Source organism: Phacochoerus africanus, chromosome 7 (genome assembly GCF_016906955.1).
Source record: "Phacochoerus africanus isolate WHEZ1 chromosome 7, ROS_Pafr_v1, whole genome shotgun sequence".
In the NCBI taxonomy this organism is placed as follows: Eukaryota; Metazoa; Chordata; class Mammalia; order Artiodactyla; family Suidae; genus Phacochoerus; species Phacochoerus africanus.
Genome location: NC_062550.1, coordinates 39,186,664 through 39,214,438, shown reverse-complemented (window position 1 = coordinate 39,214,438; position 27,775 = coordinate 39,186,664). Strand labels below are relative to the sequence as shown.

General features: G+C 41.9%; 1 protein-coding gene across 1 annotated transcript in view; it reads right to left on the bottom strand.

Moving 5' to 3' along the window:
• The window catches only part of LGR5 (leucine rich repeat containing G protein-coupled receptor 5), a 132,225-nt gene that overhangs the window by 62,961 nt on the left and 41,489 nt on the right, over nt 1-27,775 (bottom strand). The window contains exon 2 of the mRNA XM_047787200.1: nt 11,991-12,062. Within this exon, the coding sequence (XP_047643156.1) occupies nt 11,991-12,062 (72 nt within the window). The remainder of the gene's footprint in view (nt 1-11,990; nt 12,063-27,775) is intronic.

Sequence of the window (27,775 nt, the reverse complement as noted above, 5' to 3'; positions counted from 1 at the left end):
TCAATTATACTAACTTACTAATGTTTGGCTTTAGCTTCCTGCATACAAGAGCCAAGAGACTGGGTCATTGAAGAGTTAAATACAAGCAGAAGGAAACTCATAGTCCAATATAATCTCTTAATCTTGCCTCTGCTGGCAGTAATGCATCATCATTGTGACTGACTAAGCCCACCATGATAGGTTTGGTTTTATAAGATGTCTGTGCTAGTTGGAACAGCCCAGATACTTAGAGGTGAACCCTCTGGCATTCAGCTTTGGTAAGGTTTGCTTAAGTCTATTCAGCAGCCTTAGATATAGGGATTATGACAATCCACCAACTGTTTTTCTTCCCATTGGAGAAAAAAATGTCTTTCCTAATATGTCCCAAGAAATTCCGATATTCAAAATCTGTGGTATCCACTCTCCCTTCCCCAATAAGTTAATTATATCTAATTGGTCAAATGCAGCCCCAAATCACCCCCCCCCCGCTTTTTTTAAAATTAGAGTTGATCCACAATGTTGTGCCAATTTAAAAGCACTCCTTCTTAAACTGTGTATTTATGAACTGTCCATTTTGTTTTCATTATTACATAAGATCAAAAACCATCAGATTTCAAGGTTTAAGGCCTAAGACCACTGGACTGAATAAGTAAACTCTTCAGGCAAATAGGGAGGTCCTTTAGTGGTTATATGGCCCTATGGCTTCTTTAACCACACGCTAATGAAGTTCAATTTTCAACTCTTTTGTGAAGTGTTCCTTAATTACCTCAGTCTACAGTAAACTTTCCTGTAGGATATAGTCTATACAAAATAAGTACATTATAGACATTGTGCTATTTAACTATTTTAAAAAATCACATCAAACAAGTGACACGATCATTCCCCTTTTACAAGGAAACTGGGCCTGAGAGAGGTTATTTGCTCATGCTTACAAAGAAAAGTATACTCAAGAGAATTTGGTTAAATCATAGCATTATGGCTCCAACATGTGAGTTTTTAAACATTACTTTGGTTAAAAGTAGGTTGTTCTGGGAGTTCCCTGGTGGCTCAGTGGGTTAAGGATCCAGGGTTGTCACTGCTGTGACTCTGGTTACTGCTGTGGTGTGGGTTTTATCCCTGGCCTGGGAACTTTTGCCTGCCATGGGTGCAGCCAAAACAAACAAACAAAAAAACAAACCAAAAAAGTAGGCTGGTCTGGAGCTCGGAAATCTAAAACAGGAGCAAAGGACATAAATGACTGCATCACTTGAGGTACTGGTCATAAGAAACTGTTGCTTACTGCTTCTTTCATTCTTTTTAAAAAATCATTATTTATTTTTTGGCCATGTCTCTGGCATGTGGAAAGTTCCTGGGTCAGGGATTGAACCCATGCCATGGCAGTAACCAGAGTCACAGTGACAATACAGATCCTTAAACCACTGAGCCACCCAGGAACTCCTGTTCACTGCTTCTTATTCAAAGTCCTCCCACTGCCTTCCAGATCCCTCCCTAAATCTTTCTGCTCTCATGACTATGGTCTTTCTTCTTGCTAGCTTCTCTCTCTCTTTTTTTTTTGGTCTTTTTTTATCTTTTGAGGGCCGCACCCACGGCACATGGAGGTTCCCAGGCTAGGGTCCAATTGGAGCTGTAGCTGCTGGCTTACACCAGAGCCACAGCAACGTGGGATCTGAGCTGCATCCGTGACCTACACCACAGCCCATGGCAATGCCAGATCCTTAACCCACTGAGTGAGGCCAGGGGTGGAACCCGTGTCCTCACGGATGCTAGTCAGATTCATTAACCGCTGAGCCACCACGGGAACTCCGAGCCTCTTTTTTTTTTTTTGTCTTTTTGCTATTTCTTTGGGCCACTCCTGCGGCATATGGAGATTCCCAGGCTAGGGGTCTAATCGGAGCTGTAGCCACTGGCCTACACCAGAGCCACAGCAACGCGGGATCCGAGCCGCGTCTGCAACCTACACCACAGCTCATGGCAACGCCGGATCATTAACCCACTGAGCGAGGGCAGGGACTGAACCCGCAACCTCATGGTTCCTAGTCGGATTCGTTAACCACTGTGCCACGACGGGAACTCCTGAGCCTCTTATTTTAATTTTTAATTTTAGTTTTTCTTTTTACAACCGCATCTGCAGCATATAAAAATTCCCAGGCCGAGGGTGGAATTGGAGCTGCAGCTCTGAGCTTACAACACAGCCACGGCAACACCAGATCCAAGCTGCATCTGCAGCTTGCAGCAACGCTGAATCCTTAACCCACTGAATGAGGCCAGGGATCAAACCCACATCCTCACGGACACTGAGTTGGGTTCTTAGCCTGCTGAGCCACAATGGGAACTCCTAGCCCCTCTTTTAATGCTCATCCTCCAAACAGAGATGTTCTTCAAGGTGGAAAACTCTGAAATAATCCTCATGATTTCATATTGATAAGATCACCTAGAGACCCTCATGGTCTCTATCTCTGGACACAATGATTCCTTTGTTAATTATTGGGAGAATCAGGAGAGGTGATTAGTTAACTAATTTGAACCATTATCCAGAGGAGACAGCAAGAACCTGAACTAGGTGGAGACGAAATAGAGTGAACAAATAGGAAAAACAATGTGTAATTATGAGCTTTTGGACCTGGAAATTGGCTGATACAGGAGGTGAAAAAGAATGACAGATGCAAAAGCAGTGATAGACCCAGTGATCACAAGTTCAGATGATAAGAAAGCTGATGGTGAGAAGGAAAGGCAGGAGAAAAAGTTTGTTGTTGAGAGTGTTGTGTGTGTGCGAGAATGAATCTGATTCTGCACTTGGGTTTTAAAGTATGGGTGGGCCGGGAGTTCCCGTCGTGGCGCAGTGGTTAACGAATCTGACTAGGAACCATGAGGTTGGGGGTTCGGTCCCTGCCCTTGCTCAGTGGGTTAACGATCCGGCGTTGCCGTGAGCTGTGGTGTAGGTCGCAGATGCGGCTCGGATCCTGCGTTGCTGTGGCTCTGGCGTAGGCTGGTGGCTACAGCTCCGATTCAACCCCTAGCCTGGGAATCCCCATATGCCGCGGGAGCGGCCCAAGAAATAGCAACAACAACAACAACAACAAAAAGACAAAAGACAAAAAAAAAAAAAAGTATGGGTGGGGTAGATGGAGATCACTTAGGTGGTGGATGATTCCCAAAGTGAGGTCCCTAGATTCACAGTGTCAGTATCACCGGAGAATTTGATATCAGTGCAAATTCTTGACATCCTCCCTTCCACCTCCAATGTGCTAAAGAAACCCTGTGGTAGGGCCCAGCAAGGTGTGGTTTCACAAGCACTGTAGGAGATTCTGATGTCACTAAAATTCAAGAACCACAGGCCTAGAGTAGCTCTGTACTTAAACTTTACCATGTATCACAATCACCTGAGCCAAGACATGGAAACAACCTAAATGTCATCCACTCAGATGAATGGCTTAAGATGCGGTATATATACACAATGGAATACAACTCAGCCACAAAAAACAACAAAATAATGCCATTTGCAGCAACATAGATGGAACCAGAGACTCTCACACTGAGTGAAGTAAGTCAGAAAGAGAAAGACAAATACCATATGACATCACTTATATCTGGAATCTAATATATGGCACAAATATACCTTCCCACAGAAAAGAAACTCATGGGCTTGGAGAATAGACTTGTGGTTGCCAAGGGGAAGGTGGAGGGAGTGGGATGGATTGGGGATTTGGAGTTAATAGATGCAACCTATTGCCTTTGGAGAGGATAGGCAATGAGATCCTGCTGTATAGCAGTGGGAACTATGTCTAGTCACTTATGATGGAGCATGACAATGTGAGAAAAAAGAAAAGAATGTATACATGTATGTGTGACTGGGTCACCTTGCTGTACAGTAGAAAATTGACAGAACATTGTAAACCATCTATAATGGAAAAAATAAAAATCATTATATAAAAAAAGAATCACCTGGAAATCTTGTTTTGTTTTGTAAATAAGTTCTTTTGTATCATTTAAAAATTAGATTCTATATATAAGTGATATCCTATAGTATTTGTCTTTCTCTGACTAACTTCACCTGTATGATAATTTATAGGTCTTTTCAAATTGCCGAAAATGGCATTAGTTCCTATCTTTTTATGGCTGAGTAATATTTCATTGTATATACCCCATCTTTTTTATCCTCTGTCAATGGGCACCTAGGTTGGTTCCACGTCTTGGGTATTGTAAATAATGCCACAATGCATAGTGGGGTGCATGTATCTTTTTGAATTATGTTTGTCTCCAGATAGATGCCCACTGGAGAGCTTGTTAAAGGCAGTATTCTGAGCTCAGAGTTTCTGATTCACTAAGTTGGGTTGGGGCACATATTTCTCACAACTCATATGTCGTTATAATGCTGCTGGTCCAGGGACCGCATTTTGAGAACCACTGGCCTAGAGATCAAAGACAAAAGAGATCTTAACACTAGAAATACTGATTTAGGGGTCATCCATATAGCAGAGGTGGTAGTTCAAATCTTGGGTTTCTTTCTCAGACAATTGCAGATGTCTCCTAATGAGTTTGTTATAGCCTCTTAACAGGTCTCGCTGCTTCGGTAATTCCCCAATATATTTTGCATACAGAAATCAGAGAACTCTTTATAAATCATAAATTCTATTTATTTCACTAGCTGCATACAATCCTCCACTGGCTTCCCATTGCTTTTACTTGAAATCTCTACATAGCCTGATTGGTCTTGAATGATCTGGCTTCTTCCTTCCTCTCCAACTCATCCCCTGTCACTTTCCCTCCCTTTCACTCTGCTCTGGAGACACTGATCTTCTTTAAGATCCACAAACACATCACATTCTTTCCTACTTCAGGGCCTCTGCTCACACTGTTCTCCTACTAGAAACACTCTACTCCAGCTCTTCGGACCACGAAGTCCCCCTCATCCTCCTGATCTCAGTTCAGATGTCACCTTCTTAGAGACATTTTCCCTCCTTGTCATCCTTTGTAATTTATTCCTACTTAACTATCTTTGTGCTCTTTATCACTCTTGTCACAATCAGCAAATATCATATGTGCCTGTTTCCTTGCTTATCACCTGTCTCCCCCTCTAGATTGTAGGCTCCTCTGATGCAAGAACTTGTTGACTGACTGACAATGAAATGTAGCAAGTCATATTCTGTTTTTTTTTTTCGTCTTTTTGCCTTTTCTAGGGCCACTTCCGTGGCATATGGAGATTCCCAGGCTAGGAGTCGAATCGGAGCCGCAGCCACCGGCCTACACCGGAGCCACAGCAACTCCGGATCCGAGCCATCTGCAACCTACACCACAGCTCACGGCAACACCGGATCCTTAATCACTGAGCAAGGGCAGGGACCGAACCCGCAACCTCATGGTTCCTAGTCGGATTCGTTAACCACTGCGCCACGACGGGAACTCCACAAGTCATATTCTTTATATTCCTATTGGTTCAATAAATACATGTTGAACGAATGAACTGAAGAGAACAGAGAAAGGAGGCAACAAAAATCAGTGCAGAAACCTAGGGTATGTCTGTATTTTACCAGAGTTGGGGGTGGAGGAGAAAAGAAGCCCAAGGAGAAAAAGAGGAGGAGTCAGAGAGGTCAGGCTCTTTCAGAACAGCACCCCAACCCCAAACTAGTGAATATAACAAAGAAAGAAGCAGGTTCACAGATATAGAGAACAAAATAGTGGTTACCGGGGGGAGGTGGGAGGTACAAATTGTTGGGAGTAAGATAGGCTGCAAGGATGCATATTGTACAATTGAAGACTATATCCAGTACTTTGTAATGACTGTAAATGGAGTGTGACCTTCAAAAATTATCTAAAAAATAAAAAATGTAAAAAGTCAAGAAAGAACAGTGCCCTAATGACCAATACAAAAGATGTATGTACATACATATGGACATATATAAGGACAGATATCTAAATGTTTATATCCAGCTGTATGAATAGACATCTGGAAGAATACCAAATCAACTGCCATAAAATAAAGTTTTAAAGAGGCAGTAGTCATTTTTTTCTTTTCATTTCCTATATTTGAAATTTATTCCTTCAAAAATTTATACATTTTTTAAAGGTAAAGAAGCATCATTTATTAATCCATTACCAGATCTATGAAGAGGAGAGACTAAGCACTCTGACAAGGTCAAGGGTCGAGAAGATTATTCATGGGCAAGAAGGTGTTTTTATTTTACTAACACAATCCGATAGGTGAATTACCGCTCACCAAAGTTCCTTCATCATCATTTCATTTAATCCTCAGACAAAAATCTCAAAAGACAGACAGGACAGCTCTCACTATTTGCAGAAACATGATGAGGAAGCAGAAGTAACAAGCATAGATTGTGCTTTCAGGAAGTCTGGTGGTATTTCTCATTACTAATTTCATCTGAAATAGTAGATATCTACTATTTAGATAGATGTTCTTTAAGGCCAACCATAATACGAGCAAATAGTTCCAAGGAACAATAGTAACTTAAAAGCAGACCTCCCTAGAGCTTCTTAGGTTTCCTTCCTAAATCGAGTATTTGATTCCAATAGCATTAGAATCTGGGAAGATTTTAAAATACTACTTGGAAACAAAGGCCTTTAGCTTAGACTGTTTAAATGGCAACAATTCATTTTTCCCTCCGGTTTAATCAAGCTACCAATCTAAGTTTCAAGGGACTTCTACATGTCAGCATTAGGCATGATCTGCCATTTGCTTCTAACATCTGAACCATGCTCTGATGGACCAAATATAGAATCTTTTATTTGTCCTAATAGCAAACATTAACGTGAAGTCCCTAGAACTGAGTACAGAGAACGGGGAGAGATACTGTTGGAGAAAAATGCAACGATTGGTCAGAATGTCAAAATTTCTACCAAATCTGCGTTGGTTGCCTACACCCATTAAAGTTCATAGTTGGAAACAGCTTTTCCTTCACAATCGCAAATCCTGGGTCCTTGGGATTGGGATTACTGCAGAATCAACCTCATGAAATAGAAAAGAAAGAAGTGAAAATCTTCTTGAAAGTGTTTTCATTTCATTACTACAACTCCACGTGGAAATGATAGTTTACCAAAGTTCTTTTCATCATCATTTCATTTGATGCTCAGCATCTCAAAACACAGGCACAGGCAGCTCTCTTCATCATCTCCTGAGGCCCAGGGAGGTCAAGTCGATTATCAGCTATGATGTGGCAGAGCTAGGACAGGAATTCTGGGCTTTGCTTCTACCTCTAGATGCTGAGCTCTCCTCTCTACAGAGTATAGCCTAACCACATTCAGAGATGCTTTCTTTTATTCCTTCCTTCTTTCCTTCCTTTCTTCTTCCGTTCCTTTCTCCTTCCTTCCTTCATCTATCTTCCTTCCTTCCTTCCTCCCTCCCTCTCTCCCTCCCCCCTCTCTTTTCTTTCCATTTCTTTCTTTCTTTCTTTCCTTTCTTTCCTTCTCTCTCTCTCTTTCTTTCTCTTTCCTTCCTTCCTTCTTTCCTTCCTTCCTTCCTTCCTTCTTCCCTTCCTCTTTCTCTTCCTTTCTTTCCCCTGTCAAAGGAAAAAGATCTCTCTCTTCTTTGTGCTCTCACATTGCACCAGCAGGGTATTTGGCTTGTGCATGCCAAGAGTCATAAAATATAAATAATGAATGACAAACAACACTTGCATGTACTAAGATATATGACAGAGGCAGTAAGCGTTCCAGAATTTCAGGAGGAAGAGAAGGAGACCATTAACCATTATGGCTTCAATTCCTGTTAAATATTTGCTTCACATAGTCACTTTCTCCAGGTTTACAATATATTTTAAAAATGTCAGTGGTACCTCTAGGGCTTTATTGATTCTTAGAGGATTTTGAAATATGGCATCCATGATGGATGAGATGTGAATCATGATTGTCTACACAGTTTATAACACAGGTGATTAAACTAGGGAAATGACATATTGGGCAATTAGACCTAAGGGGAAGAATGGTAACTTGGCTTTGTTAAGACTAATTTTTAAAAAGTGAGTCTTGTGTTGGGAGTTTTATTAATGTTATTGAGATTATAAGTAGTAGCTTCCTAAAGAATGGATAAAGAATAAAGCCTGGAAATAAGCTGAATAAACTGAATGAAAGAATACTTTCAGAACAGCTTACTTTAACATTTAGCTTAATTTAATTTGTCATAACAAAAGATACACACACACACACACACACACAAAATGACAGATACCTAAAAGTCTATATCGGAGTTCCCGTCGTGGCTCAGCAGAAACAAATCTAAGTAGTATTCATGAGGACACAGGTTCCATCCCTGGCCTCGCTCAGTGGGTTAAGGATCTGGCGTTGCCCTGAGCTGTGGTGTAGGTCTGTGGCTGTGGCGTGGGCTGGTGGCTTTAGCTCTGATTTGTCTCCTAGCCTGGGAACCTCCATATGCAGCGGGTACAGCCCTAAAAGCACACACACACACACAAAAAATAAGGCTAGAACTTCCAATCTGATTTGAAAGATGTCTTCCCATAAATAAATAAAGTCTCTATCTAGCTGTATAGATGATCACTTATTAGTTCAAGTAGACTACTGTACAAAACATCCTGCTTCAGTTACGTATGTACATGTAAAAAAAAAATTAACTAAGGTTTTATTCCCGTTGAGCAATGAGAAACTGGTGAAATTCTCCATCTGAAAATTCTGATGATACTTTTCTCAGAGCCCAAATATGATGGCAGTGAATTCATAACTTGAATATCCAATCTCCCGCTGCTGGGCAGACAGCTCGTTCTTGCTTTCTGTCCCACTTCTCTTTTTCATTCCGTTACAAATATCCAGTCACAGACAGATAAACAAACCTATCACTACAAAACTCAGTCTAACAACGGTTTAAAGTGTTCAGCCATGCAGACCCCCGTACTAGGTGCGATCGGGGAAAAGAAAAGCACAGAGGAATCATGCATGCACAATTCCTAAGCCTCCTTGTCTTTTCTGAGTATGGCTTTGAAAGTGAGTTTGAATCAGTTCTGACACTTATGAACTCCATTTCCTTGGTACCTTCCTTGTTTTCTCTGCACTTTTTTTAAAAAAAAATCTTAAACTGGGAATGATAATAATACCTACCTTTATGAGGTTGTTAAGAGGATTCAGTGGGATAATGTGTGTAAAATATTTTCAACAGAGCCTGTCATAGAGTAAGCTATTATTATAATTATATTATTATTGTGAAGATCTTGTACTCAGGAAAGAGTGTAGACTTAAACATAGCTAGGTCTAGGAGTTCCCTTTGTGGCTCAGTGGAAATGAATCCAGCTAGGAACCATGAGGCTGTGGGTTTGATCCCTGGCCTCGCTCAGTGGGTTAAGGCTTTGGTGTTGCCATGAGCTGTGGCGTAGGTCAAAGACACAACTCGGATCCTGCGTTGCTGTGGCTGTGGTGTTGGTGGGCAGCTGTAACTCCGATTGAACCCCTAGCCTAAGAACCTCCATATGCCGCAAGTACGGCCCTAAGAAGCAAAAAAAAAAAAAAAAAAAAGCTATGTATAATAGATTTAATCAGCACATAAAGACATAATCAAAATGCTCCACTAAATGGGTGTGTGTGTATTTAAAACCACAATGCCCTAAATTTAGTCCTGGGAAGAAAAGAATAGAACAAGCAGAGCTGATCATTTTTCCAGGTTCTATAAATACTATCCCCTTTTGCCATTAAATGAATAATGATGTCTTCAAAACATCAGTTAGCTGCAGCACAGAATTATATAAGGGAGAGTTGGTCTCACTTTTACATTCAGCAAGTCAGCCAGAATTTCAGAACAGAATGAGAAAATGGAACAAATAGTCATTAAAGGTCCCCTTTATTTTCTGAAATTCTATGATTCTGTAGTCAAGATACGTGATGGAGTTTCCAGAAACATAAAAATAAGACAATTTAGAAAACTATCATTTTAAAATGATAGTTCCCACCCCCTGTTTCTCCTGTGTTTCGTTTTCCCTCGATCCTTTGGAAAACTGGTCTTGGATGAGAATTAACATTCACTTCATGAAGGAAGAGAAGGTATTTGGAATAAGTTGGGTCACCAAGAGAAGGGCTCTATTAAAGTCTTTGGAAAAGTGAATTATTTATTGATTTGATTTGTAGTCTAAAGGAGTGTTGAGGAAGAATGGAAGCCATTCGCTATCACGTATTATAAAGACATTAAAGAGAAAAGCATTGGGAATGATTTTTGGGGGTAAACAGGGCTAAGTACTATATATTAATTAGGGTGGGGGAGGGCAGATGAGAAGAATGTAAATAATGAAAAAAAAAACACTGATGTTTGAAATTTGCTCAAAGTAATCATTAAAAATATTGGCGAATGCCAGCCAAATCTACTTCTTCCTGTGGTGGTGAACAAGTATAAGAAGCTCCTTTTACATGTTCTGCTTTCTCATTTGTTTTTTCATTCATTCATCAAAAATGTATTGATTGTTCATTACATACCATTCATGACTAAGACAGACATGGTCCCCGCACTGAATGAAGCTTAATTTTTTAGCAACAGAAATGGCTAGAGAGGTTCCGTGGGTTAAGAACGCGACATCGTGTCAGTGAGGATTCGGCTTCGATCTTTGGTCTTGCTCAGTGGGTTAAGGATCCAGCTTTGCTGCAAGCTGTGGCAGAGCCCACAGATGCAGCTCGGATCTGGTGTTTCTGTGGTTGTGGTATAGGCCTGCAGCTGCAGCTTCAATTCAACCTGGCCTGGGAACTTGAATATGCCTCAGGTGTGGCTGTAAAAAGGAAAAAAAAAAAAGTAAAAGAAGAAATGGGCAGAGAGAAAATAGAAGAGGCAAAAGAGGAGCCTGGATAAGCCAGTGTGAAAAGCCATTTTTTTCAGAATGATAAAAACTTGCTGTAGTAATCCAGTAATCTAGGTTTCTCCACCATACCCCTCGGTAACAATCTGGGCATATTCAGCTGATCTCGGTAGTAAAATAATAGCATTTTTAAAAAATGTAAGGCCATCAAAAATAAATATAGATCCAACTCTAAAGGGGAGAGATCTGACAATATTATCCTCTTGAAAAAAAAAAAAAAAGATCGGTGTAGTATAATTTGGTTGTGATGGATCTTTTTTTTTCCACCTCCCAAGGTGGATTGTGTGGTGCATCAACAATTTAAATTATTCCCCAAATTGGACCCTGACTCTAGGAAGCATAAAGGAAGTATTTTCAAAAGAGGTCATTGCTGAAACAAGTCCTTTAATCAACAGTCAGAGGATTTATGTAGTTGATGGTGCCAAACTTTCTTCTTGAGGACAATGATGGTGTGTCCCTCCCCTGGTCCCCATCCTCAAAAGGGTAAGAGGATCACATGAATTTTTAAATGCAGATTTTGGTTTACAGAGTTCTTTTTCATCTTCTGGGAAGTGATTACCAGACTTAATCAAGATTCCTCTGTGTATCATTAGCTAATTTTAGCTTCCTCCTTTTTTTTTTTTTAAATTGAATTGATTTTTTTTTTTTTTTAACAGGGAGTTCAGCAGAGACCAGTTTTCAGTCCTCTGTGGATTTCATGTTTTTCTGTTCCAGCCTTCAGGGAAGCTAAATTTAAAAGTAGGAAAATAGTAATTAAAAGTGATTAGGACAAGAAGTTTTGGTGCTATGAAATGTGGACTCAATTCTCCCTGTCACAAGCTGAACCGAGCGGCCGTTTTTGGTTTTGATTATAGCTTTACTTGCTATTTTAATAAACATGAGCCAGTATTCAAACTTTTAATATCCTGCTGCTTAACTATTTCCAAAGAGCCATCCAGCTCTCTTAAACAGGCTTTGTTTTAAAATTTTAATTTGTTTGGCTCAGTCTCACCTTCGAAAGTTGTAGCCTCACGGTAAACTCTTTCATAAGTTGATTTCCAGAATCATAAGCCCTTCTTTCTTTTCCCCTCCCAACTAAGTGTTTCCTCATGTGCCAAAACTGTTGGTGCTGACAGCTTCCTTGCCTTGTTTTATCTGGTTCCCACAGTAAGCCTGAGAGACAAACCCAAGAATGTATCCAGCGTTGACTGCATGCATCACGACTCCGGGGATACTTACAACTCCTCTAGGAAGCGGAGACTGTGCAGAGGGTTCGGGGGCAGCTGACTGATGTTGTTCATACTGAGGTCCCTGGAGAGGAAAAGAGGCAGCGTGTGAGCAGGGGCGTTTGCCACCACAAGGAAATCCAGCTGTTCAATTCACACATTTTCAAGCAGTACAGCCCAAGGAACTCATTCTTCTGCTTGACACATGAATCGCTCTTGTGCATCTTAAATATTCCCTACCTCCAACTTCTACCCACACCTCCCCCCAGCCCTTCATCATGGGCTTTCAATCAAATAAGGGACCCTGGGATGTGCTTATATGGAATTCAAAGTGATTTAGACCATTCATGGCCATGGTTGTAATTCTTCATGTTTAAAATGACCTGAGCAGGACAGCAAAGGGAACAGACATAACTCAACTCCAGACATAACTCAACGTCGGGTCCTGCTCTAAATGTTGTGACAAAGAGAAATGTCTTCACCATGCCACTCTGGAAGCCCTGTTTCTCTGGGACTACAAGTACCTTGTAAAAACAAGTGTTTTGATTCAAAGAAACTGAAAACAAAACAAAACAAAACAAAACAAGACAAAAAGCCTATTCCGTCCTTCAAACATGTTCCTTTTGCAGGTTCTCAGATTGCATTAAATAAGTGAAATGAACCATAAAACAAGGGTGTAATGTGATCCTGCTCTGGGGCACACTTCCTGCTGGGCTGCACAGTAGCTCCTGGCACAGGAAACAACAAGCCACTTTGGGCAGAACTCCATCAATTTTTGTTTTAAGAGAAACTCCGTGTAATCAGATTTTATTCTGTTTTTACTTCCCTGTTCCTTTACTATCTCCCACATAACGCCACAGCATCGCTGGTATCTGCCATCCGTATCTCAGAGGCCAAAAGACCAACTGCTAGAGAGTCTACTTGAGACCAGCTGAGGCTTCAGGTTAACAGTCAGCTGAAGGTTGACTTAAAAAATGACTTGTTCAAACCTGAAGATTCAGTCCTGATGTCATTATAATCTCAGACTTGGCCTTCATACTTAAAATGTTTCTTGAAGGAGTTCCTGGCGTGGCTCACTGGTAACGAACCCAACTAGTACCCATTGAGGATGCAGGTTTCATCCCTGACCTCACTCAGTGGGTTAGAGATCTGGCAGTGCTGTGAGCTGTGGTGCAGGTCTCAGATGCGGCTTGGATTCTGTGTTGCTGTGGCTGCGGCCTAGGCTGGCAGCTGCAGCTCTGATTTGTCACCTAGCCTGGGAACTTCCATATACTGCTGGTGTGGCCCTAAAAAGACACACACAAAAAAATGTATCTTGAGATAAGACAAGGAGCTTCTTTTGATGTATAATTATTATTATTGTCTTTTTCTAGGGCCGCACCCACGGCATATGGAAATTCCCACGCTAGGGGTCGAATCAGAGCTGCAGCTGCCAACCTACACCACAGCCACAGCAACACTGGATCCGAGCCACATCTGTGACCTACATCACAGTTCACAGCAACGTTGGATCCTTAACCCACTGAGTGAGGCCAGAGATCAAACCCGCATCCTCATGGATACTAGTTGGGTTGGTTACTGCTGAGCCAATAGGGGAACCCCATTTTTATGCATTATTTTGTTCACTGCAGCACTATTCACAAAAGCCAAGACGTGGAAACAACTTAAATGTCCATCGACAGACAACTGGGTTCAGAAGATGTGGAATACACAATGGAATACAACTCAGCCATAAAAAACAACAAAATAATGCCATTTGCAGCAACATGGATGAAATCAGAGACTCTCATACTAAGTGAAGTACGTCAGAGAGAGAGAGACCAATACCATATGATCTCACTTATATCTGAAATCTAATATATGGCACAAATGAACCTTTCCACAGAAAAGAAAATCATGGACATGGAGAACAGACTTGAGGTTGCCAAGAGGGAGGAGGAGGGAGTAGGAGGGACTGGGAATTTGGGCTTAATAAATGCAAACTATTGCCTTTGGAATGGATAAGCAATGAGATCCTGCTGTATAGCACTGGGAACTATATCTAGTCACTTGTGATGGAGCATGATAATATGAGAAAAAAGAATGTATACATGTATGTGTGACTGCGTCACCTTGCTGTGCAGCAGAAAATTCACAGAACACTGTAAATCAGCTATAATGGAAAAAATAAAAATCACTATAAAAATTTTTAAAAATTAAAAATAAAATTGATTTAATTGGGAGTTCTCATCGTGGTGCAGCGGAAACGAATCTCAACTAGGAACCATGATGTTGCGGGTTTGATCCCTGGCCTTGCTCAGTGGGTTAAGGATCTGGCGTTGCCGTGAGCTGTGGTGTGGGTTGCAGATACAGCTCGGATCTGGTGTTGCTGTGGCCGTGGCATAGGCCGGCGGCTACAGCTCCGATTAGACCCCTAGCCTGGGAACCTCCATATGCCTCGGGTGCGGCCCTAAAAAGACAAAAAGAAAAAAAAAATTGATTTAATTGACATGTAACATTGTATTAGTTTTAGGTGTACAACATAATGATATATGTACATATTGTGAAATGATTACCACAGTTAAAATTTTTTTTTCTTGTGATGAAAATTTTTTAGATGTACTCTTAGCAGCTTTCAAATATACGATACAGTATTGTAACCACATCACTATGCCATACATTACATCCCCAGGATTTATTTCTCTTATTACCGGAAATTTGTATCTTTTGACCACCTATGCCCATTTCACCCAGGAGCTTTTTAAAAACCCAAATAATTCCCATTACTCAAGTGGACACATCCACTGCATCTAGCCAGCAGATTTCAGTATTGATAGCTTGGTGCTTTTATCAAATATTAACTTTCAATCAGTGATGCCAAGAAGTGAGGGACCATTCAATCTGTGCCTTTAAAAAGTTGCTAGTATGTACAGGGAATATAAAATCCCTGCTAAATGTTTTAGAGTATGGCAAACCCCCATGATTATTCATTTTAGTATGTTAGTGAACAATGACATAGCTGGGTAACATGCTATGTTCTCAAGCTAAAACTAAACAATGCCAAAAACATAAACTAAAAAAAACCCTTTGTATTGTCTGTATATTAAAAATCTGATTTTGGAGTTCCCGTCGTGGCGCAGTGGTTAACCAATCCAACTAGGAACCGTAAGGTTGCGGGTTCGATCCCTGGCCTTGCTCAGTGGGTTAAGGATCCGGCGTTGCTGTGAGCTGTGGTGTAGGTCGCAGACGCGGCTCAGATCCCGCGTTGCTGTGGCTCTGGCGTAGGCCGGTGGCTACAGCTCCGATTGGACCCTTAGCCTGGGAACCTCCATATGCCGTGGGAGCAGCCCTAGAAAAAGCAAAAAGACCAAAAAAAAAAAAAATAAATAATAAAATAAATAAATAAAAAATAAAAAAATAAAATAAAAATCTGATTTTTCCCTGGCATTGTTTAGAGAAGAGAGCCAAATAACTGATTCGCAATTTCACTTCCTACTGCAGACATTTCCCTGAAGTAGCAAGGCTGTTTCGTTCACCGAACAGGTGTGCATGCTTTACAGTGACTATATAATCTCAGCAAAGACTTGATATTTCTCAGGGATATTCATTTATTTTTATTTTTTATTTTTTGCTTTTTAGGGCATATGGAGGTTCCCAGACTAGGGGTCTAATCGGAGCTGTAGCCGCCGGCTTATGCCACAGCCACAGCAATGCCAGATCCGAGCCAAGTCTGCGACCTACACCACAGCTCACAGCAACACCGGACCCTTAATCCACTGAGCAAGGCCAGGGATCAGCCCGTAACCTCTTGGTTCCTAGTCAGATTCACTCTCGCTGTGCCACAATGGGGAACTCTTTCACTTATTTTTAAATAAATATTCCATTTTTTTCCTAAAAGGATCTGGTTTGCTTTGGGAGCATGTTTATTGATAACTTGGATGAAACCAGTCTCAAGACAGCTGGTGTGGATGGCGCTGACATTCCTTTCCTCTCATATTTCCCGGTGTGACATGCAAAAACATTGATCCTGTCTATGTGCAGAAAGCTCTAAATGGGGCAAGGAAATTTACATATTAAGGAAAATCCATAAGCACTCCACATTATTTTATTATTTATTACCCTGTATACAGTACCTGGAAGTGAAACGTGTTTAAGCATTTGCTGTCAGGGTTCCCCCTGCAGAGTTTCATGGTAGGACAGAAAGTGTGCAGGTATTGTTGGAGTTCAGCATCTTGGGTTTGTCCTGGCCTTCCCATTCGCTAGCTGCATTATCTGGGGGAAATTAACCTCCCTGTGTGGGCCTCCTTGTATTTAAACGAGGGTGTCTCTACATTCATAGTTCCACACCCTGTGATTAGCTGTTTCCAATCAGGAGAGAGTGACTTAATTTGCTTCTTGAAAAAGAGAATACCTCCCTTTCCCAGCAGGAGTTAATAACTTCTCCTGCTAACCTGACATTGTGGTTCCTCTCAGAAAAAGAGCTCCTGAAGTCGTCTGCCCTCGGTACCTGTGGGTTTCACATCCTCGCATCTGGAGAGCTGATTGTTTTCACCAAATTACACCATTTCATAGAAGGGGCTTGGGCATCCTCAGATTCTGGTATCTGCGGGGGTTCCTGGGACCAATCCCCTGCAGACACCAAGGGACAACTGTATTGCTAAACCAATCCTTCACCACTTGTTTCTAATACAGGCCCTTCCTCTCTCCCTCCCTCCCTCTCTCCCTCGCTCCCTTCCTTTGTGTGTTTTTAGGGGCATACCCTCAGCATAAGGAACTTCCCAGGCTAGGGGTCAAATCCGAGCTGTAGCTGCTGGCCTACGACACTGCGACAGCAGCGCCAGATCCGAGCTGAAACAGCTCATGGCAATGCTGGATCCTTAACCCACTGAGAGAGGCCAGGGATCAAATAGGCATCCTCATGGATACTAGTTGGGTTCATTACTGCTGAGCTACAATGGGAATTCCGGGCTGTTTTCTTTTAAAAAGCTGCTAACAATGCAGATAAACCTATAGCAGAAAATAACTTTTAATAACAATCTCAAATTAAATGAAATCAGCCTTTAAAATATAAATTCAAAGTGGGCAGTGTCAAAATTAACTTGTCTGTATTTACCTTTTCTATGTGTACCTTTTGCTAGTGCTTCCCAAACTATCCATGGTAAAAGACCAAGAAAAAAAGTTCTTTTTTGCTGAGGACTTATATCTTTCTAAAATATAATGAAAGTAGTTATCAGAAAAGTGAAATAAAAACACAAAGCTATGAGTTCCCATGGTGGTGTAGTGGAAATTAATCTGACTAGGAACCATGAGGTTTCGGGTTCAGTCCCTGGCCTCTCTCAGTGGGTTAAGGATCCGGAGTTGCCGTGAGCTGTGGTGTAGGTCGCAGACACGGCTTGGATCCTGAGTGGCTGTGGCTCTGGTGTAGGCTGGCGGCTACAGCTCTGATTGGACCCCTAGCCTGGGAACCTCCATATGCTGCAGGAGTGGCCCTAGAAAAGGCAAAAAGACCAAAAAAAAAAAAAAACCACAAAAAACAACACAAAGTTATACAAAATACAAGCCTCCATGATGTTCCATCACAAATGACTAGATATAATTCCCTGTGCTTGTGATGGAACATTATGGAGGATAAGGTGAGAAAAAGAATATGTGTGTGTGTGTGTGTGTGTGTGTGTGTGAGACTGGGTCACTTTGCTATGCAGTAGAAAATTGACAGAACAACTATAATGGAAAAAATAAAAATCATTAAAAAAAACCAAAGCAAAATATAAGCCTCAATATTTTATGTGATTCAGCAGAAATTATTCAATTACTGTGAAAATTACTGTGAAAACCTTTACTCTCAAACCCTTACCTGTTGTGGATTGGTGAAAAACAACCCTGGCTGGTTATGGGTACTCAGACCACTTTTTTACCAGTGCTGTTCTTGCCTTGCGTCTAGAAGAGCAAGACTTAAATTATATTTAGCCTGTTCAACTTTGAGTTAAACATGATAGGATGAGAATGTCTGTCTGCTAGAGAGGACTGCCACTCACCACCTATCAAGGAAGAAAATGAGGTTCACGGAGCTGAGTGGTCTCCAAGACGCAGCAGCGCAGAATTTAGTGGGAAAGCCCCTGGGCTGGAGCCTAGATATTTGCCCTAGGTTTTTTTTTTTTTTTTTGCTTTTCCTTTTTTCCAATAAACTTTCCACTCCTTACCAAAATATCCTCATTCTTAACTCTTAAATTATTTTTAAACTTTTTTTTTTCCCCCTATAGTATTTGGTCTCTCTGACTTTGGAACAGATAGAAGCTTAGCAGCGAATGAAGGGGTCTTAAATTCCAAATCTTTGTATTATTTACTTTTTAAGCAATTATTTTTAAAAAGTCCCTATTTTGTACCACATTTGGCTCAAGGTTCAGTTTCCTAACATCAGTGAAGCAATGTAACGGATTTCTTTCATTTTTTTCATCTTTTGCCAAGATGTTGGAATTAATTTTGAAGAGCTGGCCACTAGGCAAAAAGATTTCCTCAGAATGGAGTATTCATTGTGATAAGACAGTCAAATATGTTCTGCCCTGTCTCTGACCCAGCTCTCATCTATGCTGTGTTAAGGACCACATCTAGAAATCCAGAACAAGATTTGCAAAATTCCGTGAGTTGACTATATACTGGAATCACCAAAGAGCTTAAAAAAATATTGATGCCTAAAATATTGATCCCACCCCCAGAGTTCCTGAATCAGTGGTCCAGTACCGGCACTGGGATTTCTTTTTTCCTTTGTCTTTTTAGGGCCACACTGCTAAAATATGGATGTTCCCAGGCTAAGGGTCCTCGCCGTTGGCCTAGGTCACAGTCACAGTAATGTCTGATCTGAGCGGCATCTGCAACCTCATGGCAACACTGGATCCTTAACCCAATGAGAGAGGCCAGGGATCGATCGAACCTGCATCCTCATGGATACTAGTCAGATTCATTTCCGCTCAGCCATCACAGGAACTCTACGGTCACTGGGATTTTTAAAAAGCTTCCCAAGTTATTTGAATGTTCAGCCAAGGCTGAGAACACTGCATGAGAGAAGCTCTGTCTAAATTCCTACATGAGTGCACTGAGCTCTACAACTCACTCAAAATTTAGGAGGCTTAACATGGTTGAAGGTACTGTTTCTTCCAGGTAGAGAGTTCCATTTAAGCAGATTGTATCTTTCTCTTGAAATTTTTTTTTTTTTTTTTGCTTGCAACTCTACTATGTTTTCTTCATTTGACAATTTTTTTTTTCTTTTTCCTTTTAGGGCCTCGCCTGCAGCACGTGGAAGTTCCCTGGCTAGGGATCTAATTGGAGCCGTAGCTGCCAGCCTACATCACAGCCATAGCAACGAGGGATCCAAGCTGCTGCGTCTGTGACCTATATATACCACAGCTCATGGCAACGCTGGATCCTTAACCCACTTAGCGAAGCCAGGGATGGAACCTGCATCTTCTTGGATACCAGTCAGGTTCATTAACTGCTGGGCCACAACAGGAACTCCAAGGTCCACCCCTTTTTAGGCTCCTCACAAATCTGGCCTAAAGCACATTTCCACCTAGATCTTATGCCACTTTCCTCTGTGCAACATATGTTCCAGTTACACTGAGAATCTTTGCATCTGTCTTTACACATGTGATTCTCTTTCCCTAGAACACATTATCCGATTTCCAAATGACGGCTCCTGTGCTTAGCAGACCCCTGTGTGTCAGACACAATCTCATCTCTGTCCAGCTTAGGGGTCCTCTATTTCAACCTCTAGTCCTTTGATATTTCCAGAATCAAAGGCTTGTCTTAGCCTAAGATCACACACTGAGCTCCTGGACCACTACCTCACCATCACCCTCCACTGTCTTTTGTTTCATCTACTGGCAGAGCCCCAGCTCAGGGAGAACACCACCATTCATCTTCTCTGTTATGATCTCAGCGTACTGAGTGCTACTAGCAAAGGAAAACTCACAAATGTGCAGATTAGTTGCTATAAATTCACGGTCTTTGTGGGCTCTCAACACCGCTGCACAATCCTGTTATTTGTTATGGCTCAATTTCTTCCCACAGGCACAGTTGCCAACCTTTACCACTTGCCTCAAACCTCTTAATCGACAGCCACTCCCATCGTGGGCACCTTCCCTCTGACTTCGTGTAAATAACTGGGATTCTTTAGACCAAACATGAAATGGGCCACATTTTTGCTCTCTTTTGTTCCCTGCTGACTATACCCATACTTTTCTCTTGCTCATGGGTCCTCCAACCCCAGGATGCTACAGCACATTATTTTATCAACAATTTCTTCAATTTCCTGTATTTTCAACTTCTTTCTCTTCCCTTTCATAAGGAAACATGGTTATGTATGGTCCCTTTCGTAAGGATACATAGTTAGATATTTTCCACAGCTAAAGCAAACAAAAACCCAGCTATTTCCATCTCATGTCTTCCTTTACCTGCTACCCACTGTGTCTCGTTCTCTTCTGGGTCATTTCTAGTCTCCACATGAAGTCTCCACTTCCTAATCCCTTTGCAACCCACACATTCAGGCTTCCATCTCTATATTCCAGGGACACTGCTCCTGTGATAGAAATAGCGATTTCCATGTTGTCAAATCTAATGAACATATGATTTACTGGACCTTTCTCTTGAACTAGACTCTCTCTTTCTGGAAGTTCTAGACTCTACAGTTTCCAAGGCATCATTCTCAAAGGATTCTGTTTTTTTTTTTTTTTTTTTTTTGTCTTTTTAGGTTGCACCCACCCATATGGAGGTTCCCAGGCTAGGGGTTGAACTGAAGCTACAGCCACAGCAATGCAGGATCCGAGCCATGTCTGAGACCTACTCTACAGCTCATGGCAACACTGGATCTTTAACCTGCTGAGTGGGGCCAGGAATTTAACCCTCGTCCTCATGGATACTAGTTGAGTTTGTTATTGCTGAGCCACCATGGGAACTCCAAATAAAGTTATCTTTGAAAAATACTTTTTTTTTTTGCCTTTTTCTAGGGCTGCACCTGCGGCATATGAAGGTTCCCAGGCTAGGGGTCTAATTGGAGCTGTAGCCAGAGGCCTATACCAGAGCCACAGCAACGCGGGATCTGAGCTGAGTCTGCAACCTACACCACAGCTCATGGCAACACCGGAGCCTTAACCCACTGAGCAAGGGCAGGGACTGAACCCTCAACCTCATGGTTTCTAGTCGGATTCGTTAACCACTGAGTCACGATGGGAACCCCTGAAAAATACTTTTTACTGAAGCATAATATATATGGGAAATGAATAAATCCTAAATGTCCAGCCCACTGAATTTCTACAATGTGAACACACACCTTGTAAACCAGCACAATTTACTGCTGCCACCTCGGAAGTTTCTTCATGTTTCCTTCTACTCATTACTTTCCTCCCCCCAAAAGGAACCAGTCTGCTGACTTCTAACACTTTATACTAGTTTGGCTTGATTTTGGTCTTTCTGTAAAGGGAATCATACGGTGCATAGTTTTTTTCTAAAATATTTTATATATATATATATATATATATATATATTTTATTATTTTTTAGAGCATTTTTAGGTTCAGAGCAAAATCGAGGGGAAGGTACAGAGACTTTCTATAAACCCCTCTCCCCTATACACATGTATAGCCCCCCCTACTACCACCATCCCCAGCCAGAGTGGTACATCTGTTACAACTGATGAACCGACTGACACACCATAATCGCCCAAAGTCTGGAGTTTACATTAGGGTTCACCCTTGGTGTTGTACATTTTATGGGTTTGGACAAATGTATAAGGACATGGATCCATCAATACAACATCATAAAGAGTATTTTCACTGCTCTAAGAATCCTCTGTGCCCTGGCTATTCTCCCCTCTACCTCTTGCCCCCACAATCACTGAATTTTTTCTTGTCTCCATAATTTTGCATTTTCCAGAATGCCATATAATTAGAATCATACAGTATGTAGCCTTTTCAGATTGGCTTCTTTCACTTAGTAGTAGTGAGCATAGCTTTTTGTGTTTTCCTAGCTTTTTTCACTCATTTCTGAGATTTATCCATGTGTTGCATGTAGCAATTATTAATTACTTCTCAATGCAATGTAGTATCTCATCTATTGTTTTACTACAATTTACCATGGAACTGTTTTTTTTTTTTTCTTATTCTTTCTTTTTTATTTTTATGTCCATACTTGTGGCATGCAGAAGTTCCCAGGTTAGGGGTCGAATTGGAGCGGTAGCTGCTGGCCTACGCCATAGCCATAGCAGTACTAGATCTGAGCTACCTTTGCAGCCTATGCTGCATCTTGTGGCAGCACTGGATCCTTAACCCACTGAGTGAGGCCAGGGATCAAACTCACATCCTCAAGGTCACTGTGTTTGTTTCTTAAAACACTGAGCCACAATGGGAACTCCTCCACTGAACTACTGATGAACATTTGGATTCTTTTTAGTTTGTGGTTATTATGAATGATGCTGCTATAAACGTTCTGAAATATGCCTTTTGTTGAGTGCATATATATATCTGCATATCTGCTGGGTACACATCTAGGAGTAGAATGATTGGGTCTTGGTCCATCTCTTTCCCATCCCCAGATTCCAAAATTCCAGTCAGAACCCTGGGCTTATCTGGGAGGGGAGGTGAAGCCATTGCAATGGGATCTTTTTTTTTTTTTTTTTTTAATGTCTTTTGTCTTTTTAGGGCCCCACCTGTGGCATATGGGGGTTCCCAGGCTAGGGGTCTAATTGGAGCTACAGCTGCTGGCCTACGCCACAGCCACAGCAATGCCAGATCCATGCTGCGTCAGTGACCTACACCACAGCCCACGACAATGCTGCATCCTTGACCCACTGAGTCAGGCCAGGAATAGAACCTGCAACCTCATGGTTCCTAGTCAGATGTGTTTCCACTGCGCCATGATAGGAACTCCAAAATGGGATCTTAATGGCCCTCTCTGCCTTCATTCTTCTCCCCATCCCAGTCCATCTGGAACTATCTTAATTTTTTTTTTTCCTGAAGGATAAAGAAGCTAATATATTGTGCTTCCTTTTTTTTCTTTTAACAACAACTCCATTTATTTGTCTAGAACTTTACAGTTTACAAAGCTCTTTCATGCCCACAAATCTGTCTCTGTATGAGATATTTGAACAGGGATATTTGCAGCATCCGAAGATTATACCATAATTCACAACACTAATGTTCACTTGAGGAATATATTGTTTTTCTTTATGCTTAAAAAAATCAAGCAACTGGTTTTTTTTTGTTTGTTTTTTTGTCTTTTTGCCTTTTCTGGGGCCACTCCCGTGGCATATGGAGATTCCCAGGCTAGGGGTCTAATCAGAGCTGTAACTGCTGGCCTACGCCAGGGCCACAGCAACATGGGATCCGAGCTGCATCTGCAACCTACACCACAGGCCACAGCAACACCGGATCCTTAACCCACTGAGCAAGGCCAGGGATTGAACCCACAACCTCATGGTTCCTAGTCGGATTCGTTAACCACTGAGTCATGACACGACGGGAACTCCAAGCAACTGGTTTTAGAACTAAAACAGTTTCTCAACTTTGACACTATGGACATTTGGGGCTTGATGATACTTCATTGCAGGGGGCTGTCCTGTGCATTGCAGGGGTGTTAATAGCACCCCTGGCTCTACCCACTAATGCCCAGGAGCACCCCTCTCCTAGTTGTGACAACCAAGAACTTGATTGTTATGGGCTCAATTACATTCTCTTCCCCTCAATTTTTATTTTGAAGTCCTGACCCGCAGTAACTCTGAAGGTGATTGTATTTGGAGACAGGGTCTTTAGAGAGGTAATTACGTTAAAAAGAGGTCATTTGGATGGGATATGACTGGTGTCTTTATACGAAGAGGAAGCTTGAACTTAGACAGGTACAGAGGGAAGACCACGTGAAGGCACAGGGAGAAGATGACCATCAACAAGCCAAAGAGAGAGGCCTCAGGAGAAACCAACCCTGCTGACACCTTGACCTTGGACGGCTGGCCTCCAGAATTGTAAGAAAATAAATTGCTACTGTTTAAGCCACCCAGTCTGTGGTACGTTGTTATGGCAACCCTGGAAAATTAATGCACAGACATGGCCAAAGAAGTGTCCCCTAGAGGCAAACTGCCCTTGGTTGAGAGTCACTGAAGTTGTATATGTGAATTACACACAGGAAAAAACTATTAATTTTGCCTTTTGTGATGACAGAAAAAGTAAGTTTCCAATAACTTTTTTTCTTTTTTTTTTTTTTGTTTTTGTTTTTGTCTTTTTGCTATTTCTTGGGCCGATCCCGCGGCATATGGAGATTCCCAGGCTAGGGGTTGAATTGGAGCTGTAGCCACCGGCCTATGCCAGAGCCACAGCAAGCGGGGTCTGAACCGCGTCTGCAACCTACACCAAAGCTCACGGCAACACCGGATTGTTAACCCACTGAGCAAGGCCAGGGACCAAACCCGCAACCTCATGGTTCTTAGTCGGATTCGTTAACCACTGCGCCACGATGGGAACTCCCCAATAACTTTTTTTCTTTGAAAGAGGGAATTTAGAAAAACTTTCCCTCCCTACTCATACTCTTTCATAATACAAATCCTTTTGGGCAGATTATTTTGTTACTTTATTATTGAACAATGAAAACATGCAAGGAGCAGAGCCAAAGGTTCTAAGAACCTGTGTGTATATAACCCAAGGAGTCACTCTGAGGCTGTGTCACTGAGTCTTTTAAATAATTCTGGGGCACCTAATATTTCCATAATAATTATACAGAAAAGACCCCCAAAGCAATATTTCAAAGGTCTTCAAAAAACTTTCATTAAAGGAACAAGATCTATTTTATTTCACCCAGGCAGAAATTCCCATTGTTTTCCCTGCCCTGTGCAATAAGTAAGACACGGAAACATCCTGCAGTCAACATGGTTTCCCCATGGGAATCCTTCCATGTCAACAGGATGAAACCTCTCTCTCCCATCCACATTCCGTCTAATAACCTGAAGCTCATGCAGAGGCTCTAAGTTATTGTTTAAAAAGGCAGATCTGATCCATCATCCTGCCTCAACCCATGGGTTCAAAAGTCCTTTGCTGGCTGCCTGTCATTTGCAACATGGAGCCTGTGTTGTTCTCTGGTTGTGGTATGAGGATGGCAAAATGGGTTACAAGGTTGGAAAGAGGTCAGGACCTCAAGAGATGGTTCTGCCCCCAACTTGCTTGATGTCACTTTTAGGCTTTTGTGGTCTGAACTTCCTAATAGGTCTATAACACCTATTTCCTGCTGCCTTGATGAGGGCTGAACGAGGTAATGGAGGTGCACACCTTAGCTCAGCATCTGGCACCTCGAAAGGGCTTTACTGGTTGTTGGTTGAAGTCTCCATGGTCCTGTCCTGATCTACTGGGTGAGGTTTACCTGCCTCTAAAGCCGTCCAACAAGTCTTCCATTCACACCAGACTGGCTTTTATTCTCCCAATGTGTCCTGAGGTTGTGCCGTTTAGATTGACTCAAGAAGTACATTTCCAATAAACTTTCTGTTCAAGGGAAGTGATTTGGAGGATCTTGTCCTGTGGTTTCCTGCACCCAGGCTTTGCTGGAGTCATGCAGATGAGAGAAACTGCTTGTCAAGTACCGGGCACAAGGCCACATCCAGAGGAAGCAGCTGTCATCTCCTAGTCACATCTGCCTGCCCATGGCCACTCATCCTTCATTCCTAAGTGCCCTTCCACTTCCTGGCCCCTCTACAGGCGCACCACATGGCAGCCAAACATGGCTTTTCAAAACAGAATGAGACGATTCCCTGACACAGCCTGAAATCTGTGCCCCTGCCGCCCCCCCCATGGATTCCTGTTTGTTCTTCAATGAAATCCTAGTGCTTTAGCACAGCTGATGAAGCTCCAGATGATCCAGCTCCTGCCTAACCCTCCATCCTCATCTGTCTCAGGGTCCCCTCACTCAGCCCATCTAGGTTATACCTGCCCTGGGCGGTTGCTCCTAGACCCTGAGTGCTTTTCCTTCTCAGCTCTTTACTGTGCACTCGCTGTGTGCGGACACTCATCTGCATCCAACCCTCGCTTCCAAAGGCTGCTTTTCTTTTTTCTTTCTTTTTTCTTTTCTTTTTTTTTTTTGTCTTTTTAGGGCTGCACCCAGGGTGTATGGAGGTTCCCAGGCTAGGGGTTGATTTGGAGTTGTAGCCACAGGCCTAGGCCACAGCCACAGAAACGCCAGATTTGAGCAATGCCTGCAACTTACACCACAGATCACGGCAACACTGGATCTGATCCTTAACCCACTGAACAAGGCCAGGGATCAAACCTGCATCCTCATGGATACTACTGAGATTCACTTCCACTGAGTCATGACGGGAACATTTATTTATTTATTTATTATTTATATTTTTTTTGCTTCTGAAGGCTGCTGCTCTTCATTCTTAAATATCACTTTTCAGAGATGCCTTTCGGACCTTCCGATCCATAACAGGTCCTTGCTCTTTCCTTGCTCTTCTTCCTGCCTCCCCGACTCCTGTCCCTCCAGAACTAGCCCTGCTCCCATCACCTCCTACCACCATTCCTTCCACTAAAGAATAGACTGTGGTCCCATCTTTATTTACTTTCCTGTCCTCCTTTCCTGAATGCCATGAGGGCAGGGGGCTGCTAAATCACCAGCTTTTAGCACAGGGTCTGGCACATGGCTGACAATCAATACATACTTTTGTTGAGTGACTGACCAGAGGCATGAGGGCTGCATTCTCTGGCATTGTGCCCTTCCTTTCTTATTTCTAGGAGGATTATTTTTACTAAGGATGTTTTTGTGGGCCTTGGAGGAGAGCAAACAGATTAAATAATTCTGTGTCTACCTTGTGTTTCCATTAAACAGCTGGCTAAAGTGTACTTTAAGAAACAACTCTACTATAAACGCTAATGTATTTAGCAAAAAGGTATTGATGAACAAACAATGGATTAAGAAAAGAAAAAGGAACCCAAGGAATCTCACTAATTTTGGTTAGTTTCTGGTTGAATGTGGAAGATGTAGAAACATGATTATATTTCAAAATCAAATAGGGAGGCATACATTCTATTCCTATTTTTCATTGAATAGTTATGAGCCTGCATAGACACACACCCTTCTCTCTAAATTGAATTTTTTCTCCCATTAAATGGAAAAATCGTTACTGTTCTTACCTCACTGATATGGGGAATGTGACTGCAATATTTATAAGCATATTATGAGATATTCTGAAATGCCTATCATATACTTAATGAACACTTGTTATTTTTGTAATGCTTTGAAGCATTTAAAACTCAAAACAAAGCAGTAAAAATAGAAATGTAATTCTCCAAAACCCAGAATACTACAAGACTTGAATTGAATTAAACTACCTGAATTTGACTTAAATATTCCAGTTCCCGTTGCGGCTCAGTGGGTTAAGAACCTGGCATGTCTGTGAGGGTGTGGGTTTGATCCCTGGCCTTGCTCAGTGGGTTAAGCATCCGGCAAAAACAAAATGCTTCTTTTTTGGGGGGGCACATTCCCAGCACATGGAAGTTCCCAGGCCAGGGATCAGACCTGTGCCACAGCTATGACCCAAGCCACAGCAGTGACACAGCGACCTGAGCTCTTAACTTGCTGTGCCACCAGAGAACTCCTTTCCTTAAAACTAAAGTAATCTTAAACACTGACTTGCATTAGAAAGATTGAGAGACAAAAATTTCTCTGTGTCCTGGTGACACTTTTTGTTTCTTTTGTCTTTTTAAGGGTTCCAAGGCTAGGGGTTCAATAGGACCTGTAGCCGTTGGCCTACACCACAGCCATAGCAATGCAAGAGCCAAGCCACATCTTCGACCTA